This window comes from Cotesia glomerata, linkage group LG1, assembly GCF_020080835.1.
Source record: "Cotesia glomerata isolate CgM1 linkage group LG1, MPM_Cglom_v2.3, whole genome shotgun sequence".
NCBI lineage: Eukaryota > Metazoa > Arthropoda > Insecta > Hymenoptera > Braconidae > Cotesia > Cotesia glomerata.
In genome coordinates this window covers 33794670-33809302 of record NC_058158.1, presented here as the reverse complement: position 1 = coordinate 33809302, position 14633 = coordinate 33794670, and the positions used below count along the sequence as shown (strand labels likewise).

Here is a 14633-nt window from a genome sequence, read left to right as displayed (position 1 = left end):
TTTGGCACGGGAAAACTCAGTTTAAAAGTTCCTACGTCGTTTGGTTTAAGAGGACATTGGGGTTTTTTAACAAGATTGTCACATCCATTGATGTTTAAACCTAAATATTTAAACAAGAAGCTCATCAAATGATATCTAGCCACTGGTGTTAATGTTGTGATTTCGTTGGCTGAAAAAAAATTTATAATGTAAGTATACAAGCTTTATAGTTGCAATTAATTATAAAAAATATTTATAATAGCTTTTAGTTTTAAAAATTAATATAAAAATTTTATTTACTTACTCGCTAGAAAGTCCCACTGAGCGTTAACGTTGTATCCGATGTAAATTGGACACGGAAAATGATCACAGTTCTCGATGAACAAATGCTAGTGATGCGATTATTAATGCTTGAAAAAAAAGAAAAAAATTAAATTAAATAATTTTAATTAGCAAAAATTTATAGAAAAATTATAGTAGCAATACCTTTGGCAAACATTGTAACTAAATGTGCTTGACTGTTTCAGAAAGCGAACTAAAATTTGGAACTGATGAAGTCCTTTATATACTACCAAAAATTGTACACCTGGTCATTTGAAAGGTATTATGAAAGGATAAAACTTTGGTAATTGAAGAATACATTAGTCTTATTCGATAATATTGCCCGAAGGTCAATAGCTGCCCACATAAGGTAGAAATTTTCTTCAAACAGCTTAAAATCAAGATATAGCTATTAAAAACCTACTGTAAGAAAATGTAATTGTCATTTACATGCCTAAGATAAATAAGTAATTATCTTTCTTAAACACCTGGACGTTCTTATAAAGCTGAAGATAATCTTAAGGTTTGTTGATCAATTTTTATCGATGAAAGTAAATAAGCCTACAAGTTTTTTTTTAAATAAAATAATTTTTCTACTAATATTCTATTATGATTATTAGATAATATATATGTACAAAAATAATATTGATTTAAAAGTATAAATTCGCAAAAGAAGACATAGTAGAGACATCTACGTTACGCCCATAATCATCGATTTACCCTTTCAATAAACTCACTAATTTTTTAACTCGGAGATCGCAATGCAATGTTTAAAGTACTTAAATTTTTTTTTCTCTCAAGACTTTATTACAAAAAAAAAATTATTGATTAAAATTGAACTATGGAAGTAAATTATAGGTACAAAAATTCTTAAAATTATTTTTTAATTTTTCAGTAAATTAACTACTCATTTTTCCAAGAGGGCATTTGTACAAATTTTTCGATCAACCAATCTCGTATCTCCGTAGATGTATATTTGAAAAAAAAGTTGTAAATCATGTATCGCCATGGTTCGCATCTAGATAAAAAACAAAAAGTTGAATTATAACTTATAAGTTGATATTGAAGAAACGAAAGATAAAAAATTTATACTTGTAAATTGCCTGGGGGTATTGGTCTAGCATAGCACCTTCAAGCAACTCATACAGATTAGAATTCTCCAAAATTTGAGGGACAGCGTTAGCATTACATGGTAAGCCACACAAATAATTAGCATATCTCGTAAAATAATCGGAATACAATGATTTGGCTTCTGATGTCATTGCTGCTTCCATCATCTTAAAATACTTCTGCTGTTGGCATAATATATTACTTTGGAGGACAAATGAACCTTAAAAAACAATTATTGGGATTATTATTTAATTTATAAAAATTTTTTTATCAATTATTTTATCATTTTATTTACCAGGTATGAAACTGACAACTTTGATTCCGAATTTTTTTAATTCCACACGCAGCGCATTAGTCCAAGAAGCTAAAGCACTCTTGGTGGAGCTGTACACTGCAACACCCGGCAATGATTCGTAAGCGCAGTGGCTCGTTACATTGATAAGCCTACTTGAGTATTCTCTTAAAAGTGGCAATATTTCTTTAGTGACTCTCATTGTTCCTAGCAAATTAACTTCTACTTGATGACGCAATTGTTCTTCTGTTTGCCATTCAAATTCTCCAAATATCATAATTCCGGCATTGTTTATAAAACATCTTAGAGCTGAATTTAACAAATAATAATAATTATTATTGTAACTTTGGTAAATATTTACAAGTGGGGTGAACCATTTTAATTTTCATTTTTTTGAACGAAATTTTTTTTTGAAAATTTTGATATATTTTTTTTTTGAAAAATACATAAAAAAATGAACAATTTAAAATAAAAAAAAATGTTGACAATCACAATTTGAACACATTTTCAAAAAAATTTATAACTTTTTTAGAAAATTGTGATATTCAACTTTTTTTTTAAATTGTTCGTTTTTTTATGTACTTTTAAAAAAAAAAATATATCAAAAAAAGATAAAATAGAAATTTTATCCAAAAACATTAGAGCCAAAATTTTTTCCAACCTTTGAAGGCAAAAAAGCTATCAAAATCTTTATTTTTTTTCTTTCACTATATTTTTTATCACAGATGCGCCGTTAAAGAGAGCATAATCAAAAAAAAATTTGAAAATGTTAATTTTTCATCTAGTTATGGCCCAAAATGGAGTTGACCCCACTTGTAAATAATTATCATAACTTTTTTTAGCATAATTTATTTATTTAAAAAAAAAAAAAAATCTAAAATTTTGTGCAATTTCAATTTTACACCGAGAAAAAAAAATTCTTTTATCAAAAATTAATGTCCTTAATTTAAAAATATATATTCTTGAAAATTTCTGAGTGTACTTTTTTGTCTAAAAAATTTTTTATTATCTAAATAATTAGTCGAATTAATAAAAATAATTTTTATTTAATTTAAGTGAAGCTATTTTTTTAAAATAATAAAAAAAAATTTTAATATTCTTCTTTCAAAAAATTAATGTATTAAATTGTTAATTTAAAAGAATTTTTAAGTCAAGAAATTCTTAATTTTTATTTTTTCTCAGTGTAGTATCATAAAAAAAGAAGAAAAAAAATTATCATTAATTATTTAGTGTATTAATTGTGTTGAATAAATGAGTAAACTATTTAACGTGGTAGAATTTGAAGAAAAAAAAATAGGCAAGTGATCATTATTAAGTTTGATAGGTTTGAACCTTACCAAGATTTTTATTTTTTAGGTCATTACGAATATATTGGACGAACGCTTGAACGCTTTCACTGCTAGTTAATTCAAGAGAGTGCACGTGGATACCGGCCTTAGATAGTTCGTTGGCTCCAAGACTATCGATGTTATGGACTCCGGCAATAACATGAGCGTTTAAATTTTTATGGCAATGAAAAGCAAAACTAAAACCCAGACCGGAGTCGCATCCTGTGATGACAACCATATCTCCTGGAGCAATTGATTTGCGTTTATTTTTAAAATAAAATAACCAAATTGTATCTGAAAATAATAAATAATACTCAATTATAAATTAAAAAATTTTCTTAGAGTTGAAAATATCTACAGGAAATCATAAAAAAATGTATAAATGTGGATATTTATTACTTACTGATTATAAAAAGTGTAGACAACGTATATACATTAATACACTTAAATATATAGAGACATGAAAGAGTAATTATAAAAAATATGATATCAAAATAGCGTTGTCTCAAAGAGTTACTTATTGCTTTTAAAAGTTCCATGTTTTCACTAATAAACTAAAAGGTAATTAAGATAAATTTACACTATATTAAATTGACTGATTTATAAAAATAACTAAGTTTATCAAAGTATGTGAAAAAAAATTTTTTTTCATTCAAGAAGTTTTGAAAAAAATCTTAAAATGTTTTAAACAGAAGTGTCAGTTTGAAATGTAGGTATTCGAATTCCAGGCTCGTTTCTCCCGTCAACAAACAGGATATCAAAAGTCCCCCACTTTTAAACCAACTTCTTATCCTTCATTGGCTTCTTCACTTTAACTACACAGTTTGACGTTAGAAATAAACTAGAGGAATAGTAAATTCTATTTGAATTTCAACGACTCTCGAAACAAAAACTAAATAAATCAATCTGATACATTTAAAGTAGACTCTGCAGATTTGCATCAGCATCAATATCAGATCTAGATTGTTTTAAACTTTACGATTTAAAGTTAGATTTTTTTTCAATAACTTTCTTAGACGGATTATGCGTTTCGGGTACAGGTAGGTCAGGTATCCGAGACGAGCCGGTCCAGCTGAGTTGAAGCGTCTTCATGTATCATCAATTACACTAATTCGTTTTTAGTCATCCAGTGCAAACGCCAAACAGGTTTTATACCAAGCGTTAGATTTCATTCCCAGAAAAATATTAACTCTTTACCTTCAGTCGAGAAGTTATTACATATTTAAAGCTTCATTCTATTAATTTCATCCCTTCACACTTAATAAATATCCCATAAATTAAAAATACAATTAATTATATCATTAAAGTGTACCTCATTGATAAGCAAATGATAACTTAAAGTAGAATAAATAAATTTAAAAATTGTTTTTGAATATTTACTATACAAAGAATTACTTTGACTGGCTTTTTAGTGGAACATATACAACTTATTTCTAATAGTCGTAATTAATTACAAATATGTATATATTATTATTATTATTATTATTATTATTATTATTATTATAGAATATTATAAATCAATAATTAATAATAGCTTATCGTATAAAATTAGTTTGAAAAATAACAAATAAACAGAATGTTTTAAATGACACAGTCGTGAGGTATAATTTGTGTTACATTGCCGGCTCTTGGTGTAAATTAAGATTCGGATTATTCTTAAGGTCAAACGACGGATCTCCATCGGTAGCCATGCGACCTAACCAGGAGAATATCATGATAATAAAAAGAAAACAGACTATTCCAATTACTGCTAAAATTAAAAATCTTCGATACACGGATTCGGGCTTGGATCCCCGTCGACGAGTTTCCGATAATTTTGAAAGCTTCAAGAGCTTCCATATGTGGAGCAATCGCTTGATCGGAGATCGACGCTCGTACTTGTTTTCATCGTGATCGAAACTCATGTTTTTGGAATCATCACGTGCTTCAAATATTTTACGATCTAGCTGGCTCGTTGACTCCATGTTTACTACTGAGTAAGGTGGTCCTTGCGGCTGATGATTATTACTGTTACTATTTATACTATGAACGTTGTTCATATGCGTGCTTATTGAATTAACATTACTGCTAGTACGTGCTGTTGCGACTGAAGGTATCGGTGGAGATACGTGATTTTGATAGACTGTTGTTTCAATTGACGGCACTTTTGATTCTGGTACTAGAGTTTCTCGGTCATTGCTTAGCTGTAAATAAATAAATATATTCAATATTCCTTTATTTTATTTAGTAATTTATGAGTATAAATGTAGCCGATATTAAACTATTTTTATAAATAAAAAAAATTTTAATGAAAATTAAGTAAACTGACATTTAAAAATTTAAAGAACTTTTTTTTTTTGAAAAAACTATTGCAAAAAAAAATTTCATCTGTAAAAAACTTGAAAAATTGTTAGTGCAATTTTTAAAAAATATTTTTTTGTCCTAATTTAATTAATGAAAAAAAATCAAAAAATTAAAAATGTCGGCTAAATTTAGTGCAATAAAATTATGAAAATTATATTAGCCGAAATCTAAAAATTTATACAACTTTTTTTTTATTGAAAAAATTATTGCAAAAAAAAAATTTCATTTGTAAAAAATTTGAAAAATTGTAAATCCAATTTTTAAAAAATATTTTTTTGTTCTAATTTAATTAATGAATAAAAATCAAAATTTAAAATGTCGGCGAATTTTAGTGTAATAAAATTAAGTTAGTCGAAATCTAAAAATTTATAGAACTTTTTTTTTTATTTATTTATTTATTTTATTTATTAAATTTTGATCCTAGAGCTAGTGCTCCCTAAGGGCCATCTTATTCAAGTACATAATGAGTACATAAAAAATTAATAAAGTAAATTATTTACACGTAACATAACATGATAATTAATAATGTTATAATTCTTATTGTCTTTGATTCTTCTTTTTTTTTTATTGGAAAAATTATAAAAAAAAAATTTGAAAAATTAAAAGTGCAATTATTAAAAAATACTTTTTTGTCCTAATTTAATTAATGAAAAAATAAAAAATGTCGGCTAACTTAAGTGTAATAAAATTTTAATATTTGCATAGGAATAAATTTTTAAAATTATTGAATATATCTGCTACTTTTACACTCAGAATAATTATTTTATAATTGATGAATAAATAAATTTACCAAAGGCAAACCAAGTCCAGCTCTGGCCCAATTGACACTAGCCAATTTTTCTTTCAGTACATCGGCAACCGGTGAAACTAAATTAGGCGCTGGAAATATGGCATAATTACAAGTCGGACATACGTAACCAGCTGGTGCTGTCGTTGAAGGCATACTTCTGGCATGTTGATCCAAGCAAGGCCAATGATAAACATGATAACAAACTAATCTCACGCAATCACCGCTTTTCAGTTCATTAGAACACAAAGTACAAATTGGATTACAATCACTGTCTTGTAGCCATTGGAGATAAGACTGTACTACGCACTGAAATGAAAAGTTTTGTAAATAAATAAATGAATGGAAATTTTTTATAAATAATAGAGGAATAAATTTGTTTTTAATTAACAAACCTTAGGATGATTTGTCACCATACAGTGCTCGCAAACGTTGACTCTGTGCTCAAAACAAAATTGATTTGTCACTTTTCTTTTAGGACATTTACACAACCCCATTTTTATTTATTAACTTCACTGAATAATTAGATAATGATAATCATAAACAATTAAACGTTTGAGAAAAATATATTATCAAGTCGTTGAAAACATATTACAAATGACAGATGACACTAAATGAATATTTATCATTCCACCATGTTTTCGATGAACCAGCTGAGGCCACGTTGCCTTATAGTTTCCATAATCACCGTTGTTTGAATTTGTCGCTGATGTCATGAAAAAATAAATTTTGCAGATATTTAATAATTTTTAGAATTTTTTTTTAAATAAATTATGGCAAATAAAATTAGAAAAAAAAATTTATATGTAGAAATTTAAAAAAATAGAAAATGAAAATTTTTAAAATGATACTAAAGTTAGCCGAAGTTTTTAATTTTTTTTTAATTATTAAATTTAAACTAATTAATATTTTTTAAAAAATTGCACTTACAGTTTTTCAAGTTTTTTACAAAATTTTTTTGTAATAACTTTTTCAATAAAAGAAATTCTAAAAATTTTTAGATGTCGGCTAACTTAATTTTCATTTTTTTTAAAGTAATTTTTATAAACAAATTTGTTATTTGCTAAAAAAAACTAAAAAATTCTCTAGTGACTGCTAACTTTAATGTCATGCTGAAGTTAATTTAAAATAAACACAAAAAATTTTTCAAGCTGTGTTTTTTCAAAGTAAAATTTTTTTTTTTATATTTTGAAAATTTCAATTTTTTTATTTTAATAAAAAAAATTTTTTTTTATTTCTGAGCTAAGTGTAATTAAAAAATATATAGTTTGGTAATTTAGTGCGGGGAAAAGTTAATTTTATAGCATAAAAATGTAAAAATAGAAATAATGAAAATTTTATTACTAAATTTTGAAATTTTTTGTGATTTTTAGTTTAAAATCGATAAGCGAGAAATTTAGTACGAAAACTTTTGCTGCAGATAAAACAGTGTTAAAAACAACCTCGCAATCTCTGCTGTCATTCCTTCATTCCTGTTGCATATTCCCGTTATTATTATTATAATTAATAATTTATTTACTGCGCTTATTACTTCCTGAAAAAAGTTAATTAAATGAACGGGTTTGTTATTGAAGTGTAAAAAATTACTTACAGCAGAATGATACACGAGGAAAAAGTACTAGACGAAAATCAGTGGAAAATAGAAGCCCAAGCGATAATAAACGACGTCAAGAATTACGTCCAGGACATAAGTATTTCGCAGAAACTCCAGAGTACGAACAGTAAAATTTATCTGAACCTCACAACCCTCGAGGGTGATAAATATTGTGTTAAAGTGTCATCAGCTGGATTTGTAGTAGCTAGTGATCATCACGACACCATAACCAATACTCAAACCGAGGCCCAAGTATTCGAGACCCCCTACGGACTTTTGGACTCCATAAGCCCGAAATATAGAGAGTCGTTTGGGAATGATTTAATTAACAAATTAAATAATCTAAGTAACTAGTAAATTAATTTATTTAATTATTTGAAATTAATTAAATTGTCTTCTAAGTGTGTGTGTGACATTTAAATTTCCCGCTTTGTCGCTGAATTTACTTTCTCTACCAACATTCAATTTTCTCAGACAACCTCATGAGATGAGTATTTGTACCTAACCTCAATATGTGTTAAATTGCCGAAAATATATTATTAATTGTGTTTATAAATAAATAGTAGTTTGTAAGTAATAAAATAATAAACTTGTAAGTGACTGATTGTATTCTTTATTTAAATCGCTAAAACAATTTTATAATTTTTAATAAACTTATTAATATTGCCCACAGGTCACATAGTCTTATGATTATATAAATATAAATAATTATTAAATAATATTTTAATTATTATCATAATACAAAATGACAATTTTAAAGTTGGTTGGATTTTTGCGCAATGGATCGTCTCTTGTCCCGAAATCAACGTCATCTTGGTGTATGTCAAAACATCAAGTTTTGTCAAGTGCATTTAACAGTACGTCGACAGCGAATAAATCAGCTCCTAATGAAATAAAAGTGAGTTTATGCGACGTTACAATAATATTATATATTAATTTTATGTTATTAATTTTGTCAACAGCCTATAAAAGAAAAATCAAAGTTTTCACTGGTTGAGCTGGCGTTTGATCAGCTGTTAAACATTGAGAATGATAATAAAAAGCTTCAGGATGAGCTGACACGTGCTGCGACAGTTGAAGATTTGTTAAAAGTGTCAGGAGAGACTCATGGAAATCGCATTCTAATGCAGTTTATTGTTTCTAGACTGGATCAGTGGGTCGACGAAAAAAAAATAACTCGAAAAAAATTCGAAAGTGACTCAAGGTATAAGCGATTGTGCTCAGCATTGAAAATAGCTATTAAAAAACAAAGTAATGCTGCTCAGGAGAAGGACACACATTTAAGTTCAGAGCCGATTGGACGAAGTGCACATTTCCATAATATGTTTCACGAGAGTAATTCTTACAGCTCAGAAATTTCTAAATTGTCTGTCAAAGAAGCTGTTGATGTCTGGACTGGTTTGACGCTTAAAGGCACACGGGAGAAGCCACTACTGGATTCTCTTGCTTTACATTTGTTAACAAAAACTGATAAATTGGATATAAAACAAAATGCAGACATACTTTATGGTATGGCGAAGCTTAACTATCCAAATGAAGCTTTATTGACAAAAATTTGTGACGAGTTAGTTGTGTTGGTTAAAAAAGTCACTAAAAGCCCAGTTATTGGGTCTATCATTACGTCTCTTGGGATGTTGAAGTACCGTAATGATGAAGTAATGAATGCACTATCCGAATGGGTGGTTGAAAATAAAGAAATTATTAGGACTCAGGATGTGTGTTCATTTTTGATGACACTAGCAACGATTGGGTATAAGCCCAATAATTCTGACGTTTTTTTTAATGTATGTATTTTTTTTTTTTTTTTTTTTTTTTTTAAGGGGATATTCTAGTCTAGAAGCATGAATTTCAGGTAATTTTTTGGAGTACCATAAAAAAAAGGCAATCAATATTTTTACGATACATTTTTTTATAAGTTATTTATTAACATTATAAGAATACAGAAAAAAAATAAAAAAAGTTGAAAATTCAAAAAATTAGTACTTGATGAAGTGGGGAGGGTCTCAAAAAATTGGCATGTGACTATGTAAACGATTTTAATCCTCTTAGCAATCTGAAATAAAAAAATAAAAAAGATTATTAATCTAGAGTAATGTCGCTATGACAGGAACTACGGTCATCCCCAAATTTCAATTTTTACTATCGAAAATATTTGTACTATTTTTAAAAAATTCGAAAAAGTAAAAAAAAGTAGAAAAAAAAATATTTTTTTTTTTCAGGCAGTCGCCATTTTGTGAAAAAATTTTTTTTCAACTTTTTTTATTTTTTTCTGTATTCTTGTAATGTTAATAAGTAACTTCTAAAAAAATGTATTGTAAAAATATTGATTGTCTTTTTCTTACGGCACTTAAAAAAATTACCTGAAATTCATGCTTTTAGACTAGAATACCCCCTTTAGCTGAAATTATTAAAGACTGAGACATTGATTTAAATTATTTTGCAGGAGTTGGTGTTTACGTTAAAAGAAACTGACATGATCAGATCGACAGAGTGGTTAGATGTTGTGTGGGCTCTTACAACTCTGAATCAAGTATCAACTGAACACATTTCTTCTGTACTAAATGACAAATTCATGAGCAAGCTCTATGGTTAATATTTTTAATTTTTTAAAACAACTTTAGTTAATTAAATTTGTTGATCTAATTTTTTTTTTTTTTTTTTTTTTTTGTTATAGAGCGTGATAATATAGTTCCATTGGTAAAAAAACATAAATTATTAAATATAAATGCGGTTGCTAAGTATTTAATAAAACACTACAATGGTCCAAAATTGCCGGACAATTCGCCAATATTCGATGCTCCGATTATGAAAACTAAAGATAAAGAAATATTTGTAAGATCGATTAAAGATACGTTGGTAACTCTTTTCCCTTCGAGAGATTACTTTAGGGAAGATGTCTCAGATGGAACCGGTTTTTTAATAGGTATGTATTTTATTGAAATTAAAAAAATCATTTTAATTGATTTTATAATAATTAATTTTTTTCATTTCAGATCTGGACTTTTTTATGGATAAAAATTTAACGCCTGTTCCCTTTAACCAAATAGGAAATAAAAAAGATTTAACAAGGATAGTTATTGTGGCTAATTCGTATCAAAATTACTGTAGAGGAGAGACTATGTTAGTAGGACCAGTACGATTACATTACCGGCTACTTCAAGCGCAGAAATGCCAGATACTCGATATTTCGTATGTTGATTTTCATACGTCCGAGGTATTATTAAAACGAATCACTTATATTAATGATCGTATTAAAGCACTTTTAAAATAGTAAATAATAGTATGACAGTATAATTATTGATCATTGTGTACATTTAATAAAAAAACGACTAATTTCATTTCTTATCTTATGTTTAACCGAGTGTCACTAATTTATTAAAGCTAAACTCCTAGTTTGATTTTTACGAGTAAGACTCTCTGTCCTTCTAATCAGAATTATAAATACTATTTTCATCAAAAAAAATTTTAATGTATATATTACTTAAAATACGCAATGCTTAGTAAATGATTTTGTTAATAAAAAAAATTATTTACTTTCTATAACTAGAATAAATTTATTTTATTAAAATCACCATGAAATTTTAAATGTTTTTTTTTTAAGTCAATTACACAGTAGCAAAAAATTTTTTTTTAAAAAAGAAAAATTTATTAAATTATAAATAATAATTTTAACACTAAATTTATATTTATTTATAAGATTTTTTAACCCTCCAATCTAAAAATTCGTCAAAATCACTGTCATCATCGCTAGAAGTTTCGTCATCTTTCTCTACAGTATTTTTTGGAGCAATTATTTCTTCCTTACACTTTACGAGTGCCATTACCCTGTAAAAAAAAATACAAATAATAATTCAGACTTTCTCGAAAATATAATAACTAAGGTAAAAGACCCAGTTATTGACACTGGCCTAGTTGTTTGACACTTGCAATTTTAGTCTAATTAAAAAAATAAAATGTTACCAAAAAATCAATTATCTTAAAATTTATAATTCAAAAATTATATTTATTAATTTATTAGAGTTTTTTTTTTTTTTTTTTTTTTTTTTTTTTTTTTTTTTTTTTAAGAATGTTGCTAGTCATACGATTGTCGTATGAATAATAAATAATTATTTGTCCGACAATTTTTATATTCATGAAAATAGAGTCAATTTATATTAAAGCAACAAAGAAAATATAATTCATAAAATTATAAACTATTAGATTAGTAATTATTTAATGAGTGAATTTATTTAAAAAATTGTCGGACAAATAAATAATAATTATTCATACAATTGTATAAATAAAGGAAAAGTTTACTTATCCGACTATCGGACGATTATTTTTATTTTTATTAATACGATAATCGGATGAATATTATTTATTTGTCCGACAACTTTTAAAATAAATTCCCTTTCTTCTCCTTATTTTTTCTTTTCCTTCTCCAATTTTTTCCATATTACATCATTAATAAAATTGTAAGTGTCAATAACTGGGTCTTTTACTTTAATTCAATAAAAATATTTTATAATTTACCTAGACAGATTACCCAACTGCTCATCGATTTCGTTTATCTGTCTTTCACTGGTAGCCAGCTCGTGATCCTCGGCAATGATTTGAGCCGATTGAGTTGTCTCTTCTTTGATCTCCTTCAAATACCTGTCCCATTCTTCCTCAACAGGGTTTTTGTACTCTACGTTCCGTACCTGTGACGAAATAATAAAAAGTGTAAATATAAAATAAAAATATAAATTCTTGCGATAAAAATCAGACACTTGATATACCTTAGCATCTAAAATTGGATCATCAAAAAATCCCTCAGGAAGAGCAGCTGAATTGGTAGATTCCGCTTCTTGGACCTGTTCAGCCTCGACAGTCGTTGACTCAGCTGTTTTATTATTACTGATATTCACTACGGCTTTTTCAGAGTTTTTCACTGCTGGACTAGCAACTTCACGGCCAGCTGGAGCATCGAAGAAGTCTGCAGGTAACGCGGATGGAATTTTAGCATTCCCTGAATTTTTTAATATTCCTTTTACTTTTTTGGTCGGAACTTCCGATCGAGTAGGTGACGGTGGTCGTTTGAATGAACTGGTAGGAGCTTTATTTACAGTTGTCTTTACTTCTAGCGATTTTTTAGCAGCGGCTACGTTGTCCTTGTGGGATTTAGAGTTCAAATGGACAGGCCATACAGTTTCACTGCGGACTACTGACTTACATATCACGCACATCAGCTGACCTAAATCGTTATACTTGTACAAATGTTAAGAAAATACAGATTTTACAAGAAATACCTGAAAAATTAAATAAATAATAATGTAGTTAAATTATTAGACTTAAAAGGATATTTTGCTAACGGAGATTCTATTTTTTTGACTGCTCCTGTTTTCTTCTTGTGGTCACTCATAGCTTTTCGCAGCTCATGTTGAGTTAATTTTTTAGCTTTTGACATTTTGATAGATTTTTTTATAATATTTAATTAACTGACAATAATTAACAATTAAACTCCACTACAGACGTAAAAATATTAACCTATATCCAAAGTTGTTTTTATTATGGAAACTAGTATACGTTGCGCGCGCAAGCGGTCGTGTGAATGTTGGTATGGAATTATCTATATTTTCATGCTTATGATATATTTGACCAATCACGTTACGAATAGTTTGCTTACATGATATATTTTCATATTTTTCATCTAAATTATAAGAATGGACTATACACATGTGTATAGTTTCAGAAAAAAAATTGTAAATTGTTATGTTAATTTCACAAGAGATGGCGCTTTTGACGTTTCTTGAGTTGGTGCGCTATTTGACAGTTTTTTTTTTTCAATAAATAAAAGTTAACTAAAGTGTAAAATTTTATTTAATTGGAATTGAATTTATGTATTTTTTATTTTGTGAATGAAAATTAAGTTAGCCGACACCTAAAAATTTTTAGAATTTTTTTTTATTGAAATAATGATTACAAATTAATAGAAAAAAATTTTCATTTCTATAAAACTTGATAAACTGTAAGTGCAATTTTTTAAAAATATTTTTTAGTTCTAATTGAATAATTTAAAAAAATCAAAAAATTAAAAACGTCGGCTAACTTTAGTGTTATATTTTGTGATATTAAATTAAGACAACAATTAATTATACCAATTATAAACAATAGAAGTATAATTTTGCGCAACACAAGAAAAAATGACACTAAAGTTGACAGACATTAGAAATTTTTTTATAATTTAATAACAATGAAATTATTATAAAAGAAATTTAATAAAAATATTTCACATGTGAAAATTTGAAAAAATAATTAGAAATATTATAATTTGACATATTTTGAAAAATGAAAAAAATCTTAGTTTAATTTTTGGAAAACAAAGTTAAAAAGTGTGTGTGTACTTATGTACGCACGTTAGAAGTTATACTTCTTTGACGTAACAAAATAAAAATCTTTCTAAATATTTTACCTATCGCGTTATCCTACGTTTGTAGAAAAAACGACACTAATAATAGAAAAAAAAGTATTTAATACATTGAACGTTTTATTATAACGCATAATCAAAGTAAATAAAGTTTATTTAAATATCATAAAAAAATTATTTCTACATAATTAAAAAAATTTGGAAATCGGTTGACCGTGCAGGCCAACCCTAGAACTTCCTGCTAAGTTTGCATTTCAAGCACCTTAAAATGTGTTTTTTGATTAATATTTGAGCTTTTGACATTTTGCGCTCAAAGCGCAGTTTTTCACATTTTGAGCTCCTCGAGCTCCAAATGTATTTATTAAACAACTGTAACTTTTGAATGTGTCGTTCGATTTTGTTTTTTGAAAAAGCTTTCGGTGCAGTTTTTAAAGCACAAAAAGAAAATGTACAAGTTTTTATTGATCGGTTAAAGAAACTGGAAAATATCT

The 14633-nt window shown here is 27.1% G+C and overlaps 5 protein-coding genes and 1 long non-coding RNA gene across 7 annotated transcripts; 3 read left to right on the top strand and 3 right to left on the bottom strand.

Annotated features, from left to right (window-relative positions):
* The first annotated feature begins 31 nt into the window (after positions 1–31).
* Positions 32–1285, top strand: LOC123260577. 2 transcript variants are annotated; one of them, XR_006508478.1, is made up of 4 exons: positions 32–188; positions 507–823; positions 921–1075; positions 1196–1285. It is a non-coding gene; the product is annotated as an uncharacterized LOC123260577 (long non-coding RNA). The 2 variants fall into 2 exon arrangements; XR_006508477.1 differs by lacking the exon at positions 921–1075.
* Positions 1175–3695, bottom strand: LOC123260518 (D-beta-hydroxybutyrate dehydrogenase, mitochondrial). Its single transcript, XM_044721649.1, has 5 exons — positions 3434–3695; positions 3040–3324; positions 1706–2011; positions 1393–1630; positions 1175–1318 (listed from the first exon to the last, which is right to left on the bottom strand). The coding sequence occupies exons 1-5, from the start codon at positions 3567–3569 to the stop codon at positions 1204–1206; spliced, it is 1080 nt and encodes a 359-aa protein (XP_044577584.1). The 5' UTR covers positions 3570–3695; the 3' UTR covers positions 1175–1203.
* Positions 3696–4392: 697 nt separating this feature from the next.
* On the bottom strand, positions 4393–6845 carry LOC123260523 (zinc finger protein-like 1). Its single transcript, XM_044721663.1, has 3 exons — positions 6556–6845; positions 6164–6469; positions 4393–5213 (listed from the first exon to the last, which is right to left on the bottom strand). The coding sequence occupies exons 1-3, from the start codon at positions 6655–6657 to the stop codon at positions 4644–4646; spliced, it is 978 nt and encodes a 325-aa protein (XP_044577598.1). The 5' UTR covers positions 6658–6845; the 3' UTR covers positions 4393–4643.
* A 689-nt stretch (positions 6846–7534) lies between these two features.
* On the top strand, positions 7535–8108 carry LOC123260573 (GSK3-beta interaction protein). The gene has a single exon (XM_044721741.1). It carries the CDS (start codon positions 7758–7760, stop codon positions 8106–8108), a length of 351 nt encoding a protein of 116 aa, XP_044577676.1. The 5' UTR covers positions 7535–7757.
* A 128-nt stretch (positions 8109–8236) lies between these two features.
* LOC123260500 (FAST kinase domain-containing protein 4) lies at positions 8237–11092 on the top strand. Its single transcript, XM_044721627.1, has 6 exons — positions 8237–8346; positions 8428–8652; positions 8717–9538; positions 10198–10342; positions 10429–10677; positions 10748–11092. The coding sequence occupies exons 2-6, from the start codon at positions 8500–8502 to the stop codon at positions 11023–11025; spliced, it is 1647 nt and encodes a 548-aa protein (XP_044577562.1). The 5' UTR covers positions 8237–8346; positions 8428–8499; the 3' UTR covers positions 11026–11092.
* A 333-nt stretch (positions 11093–11425) lies between these two features.
* On the bottom strand, positions 11426–13419 carry LOC123260447 (zinc finger protein 830). The gene is made up of 4 exons (XM_044721551.1): positions 13079–13419; positions 12515–12983; positions 12267–12436; positions 11426–11579 (listed from the first exon to the last, which is right to left on the bottom strand). Exons 1-4 carry the CDS (start codon positions 13180–13182, stop codon positions 11441–11443), a joined length of 882 nt encoding a protein of 293 aa, XP_044577486.1. The 5' UTR covers positions 13183–13419; the 3' UTR covers positions 11426–11440.
* Between the last annotated feature and the right edge of the window lie 1214 nt (positions 13420–14633).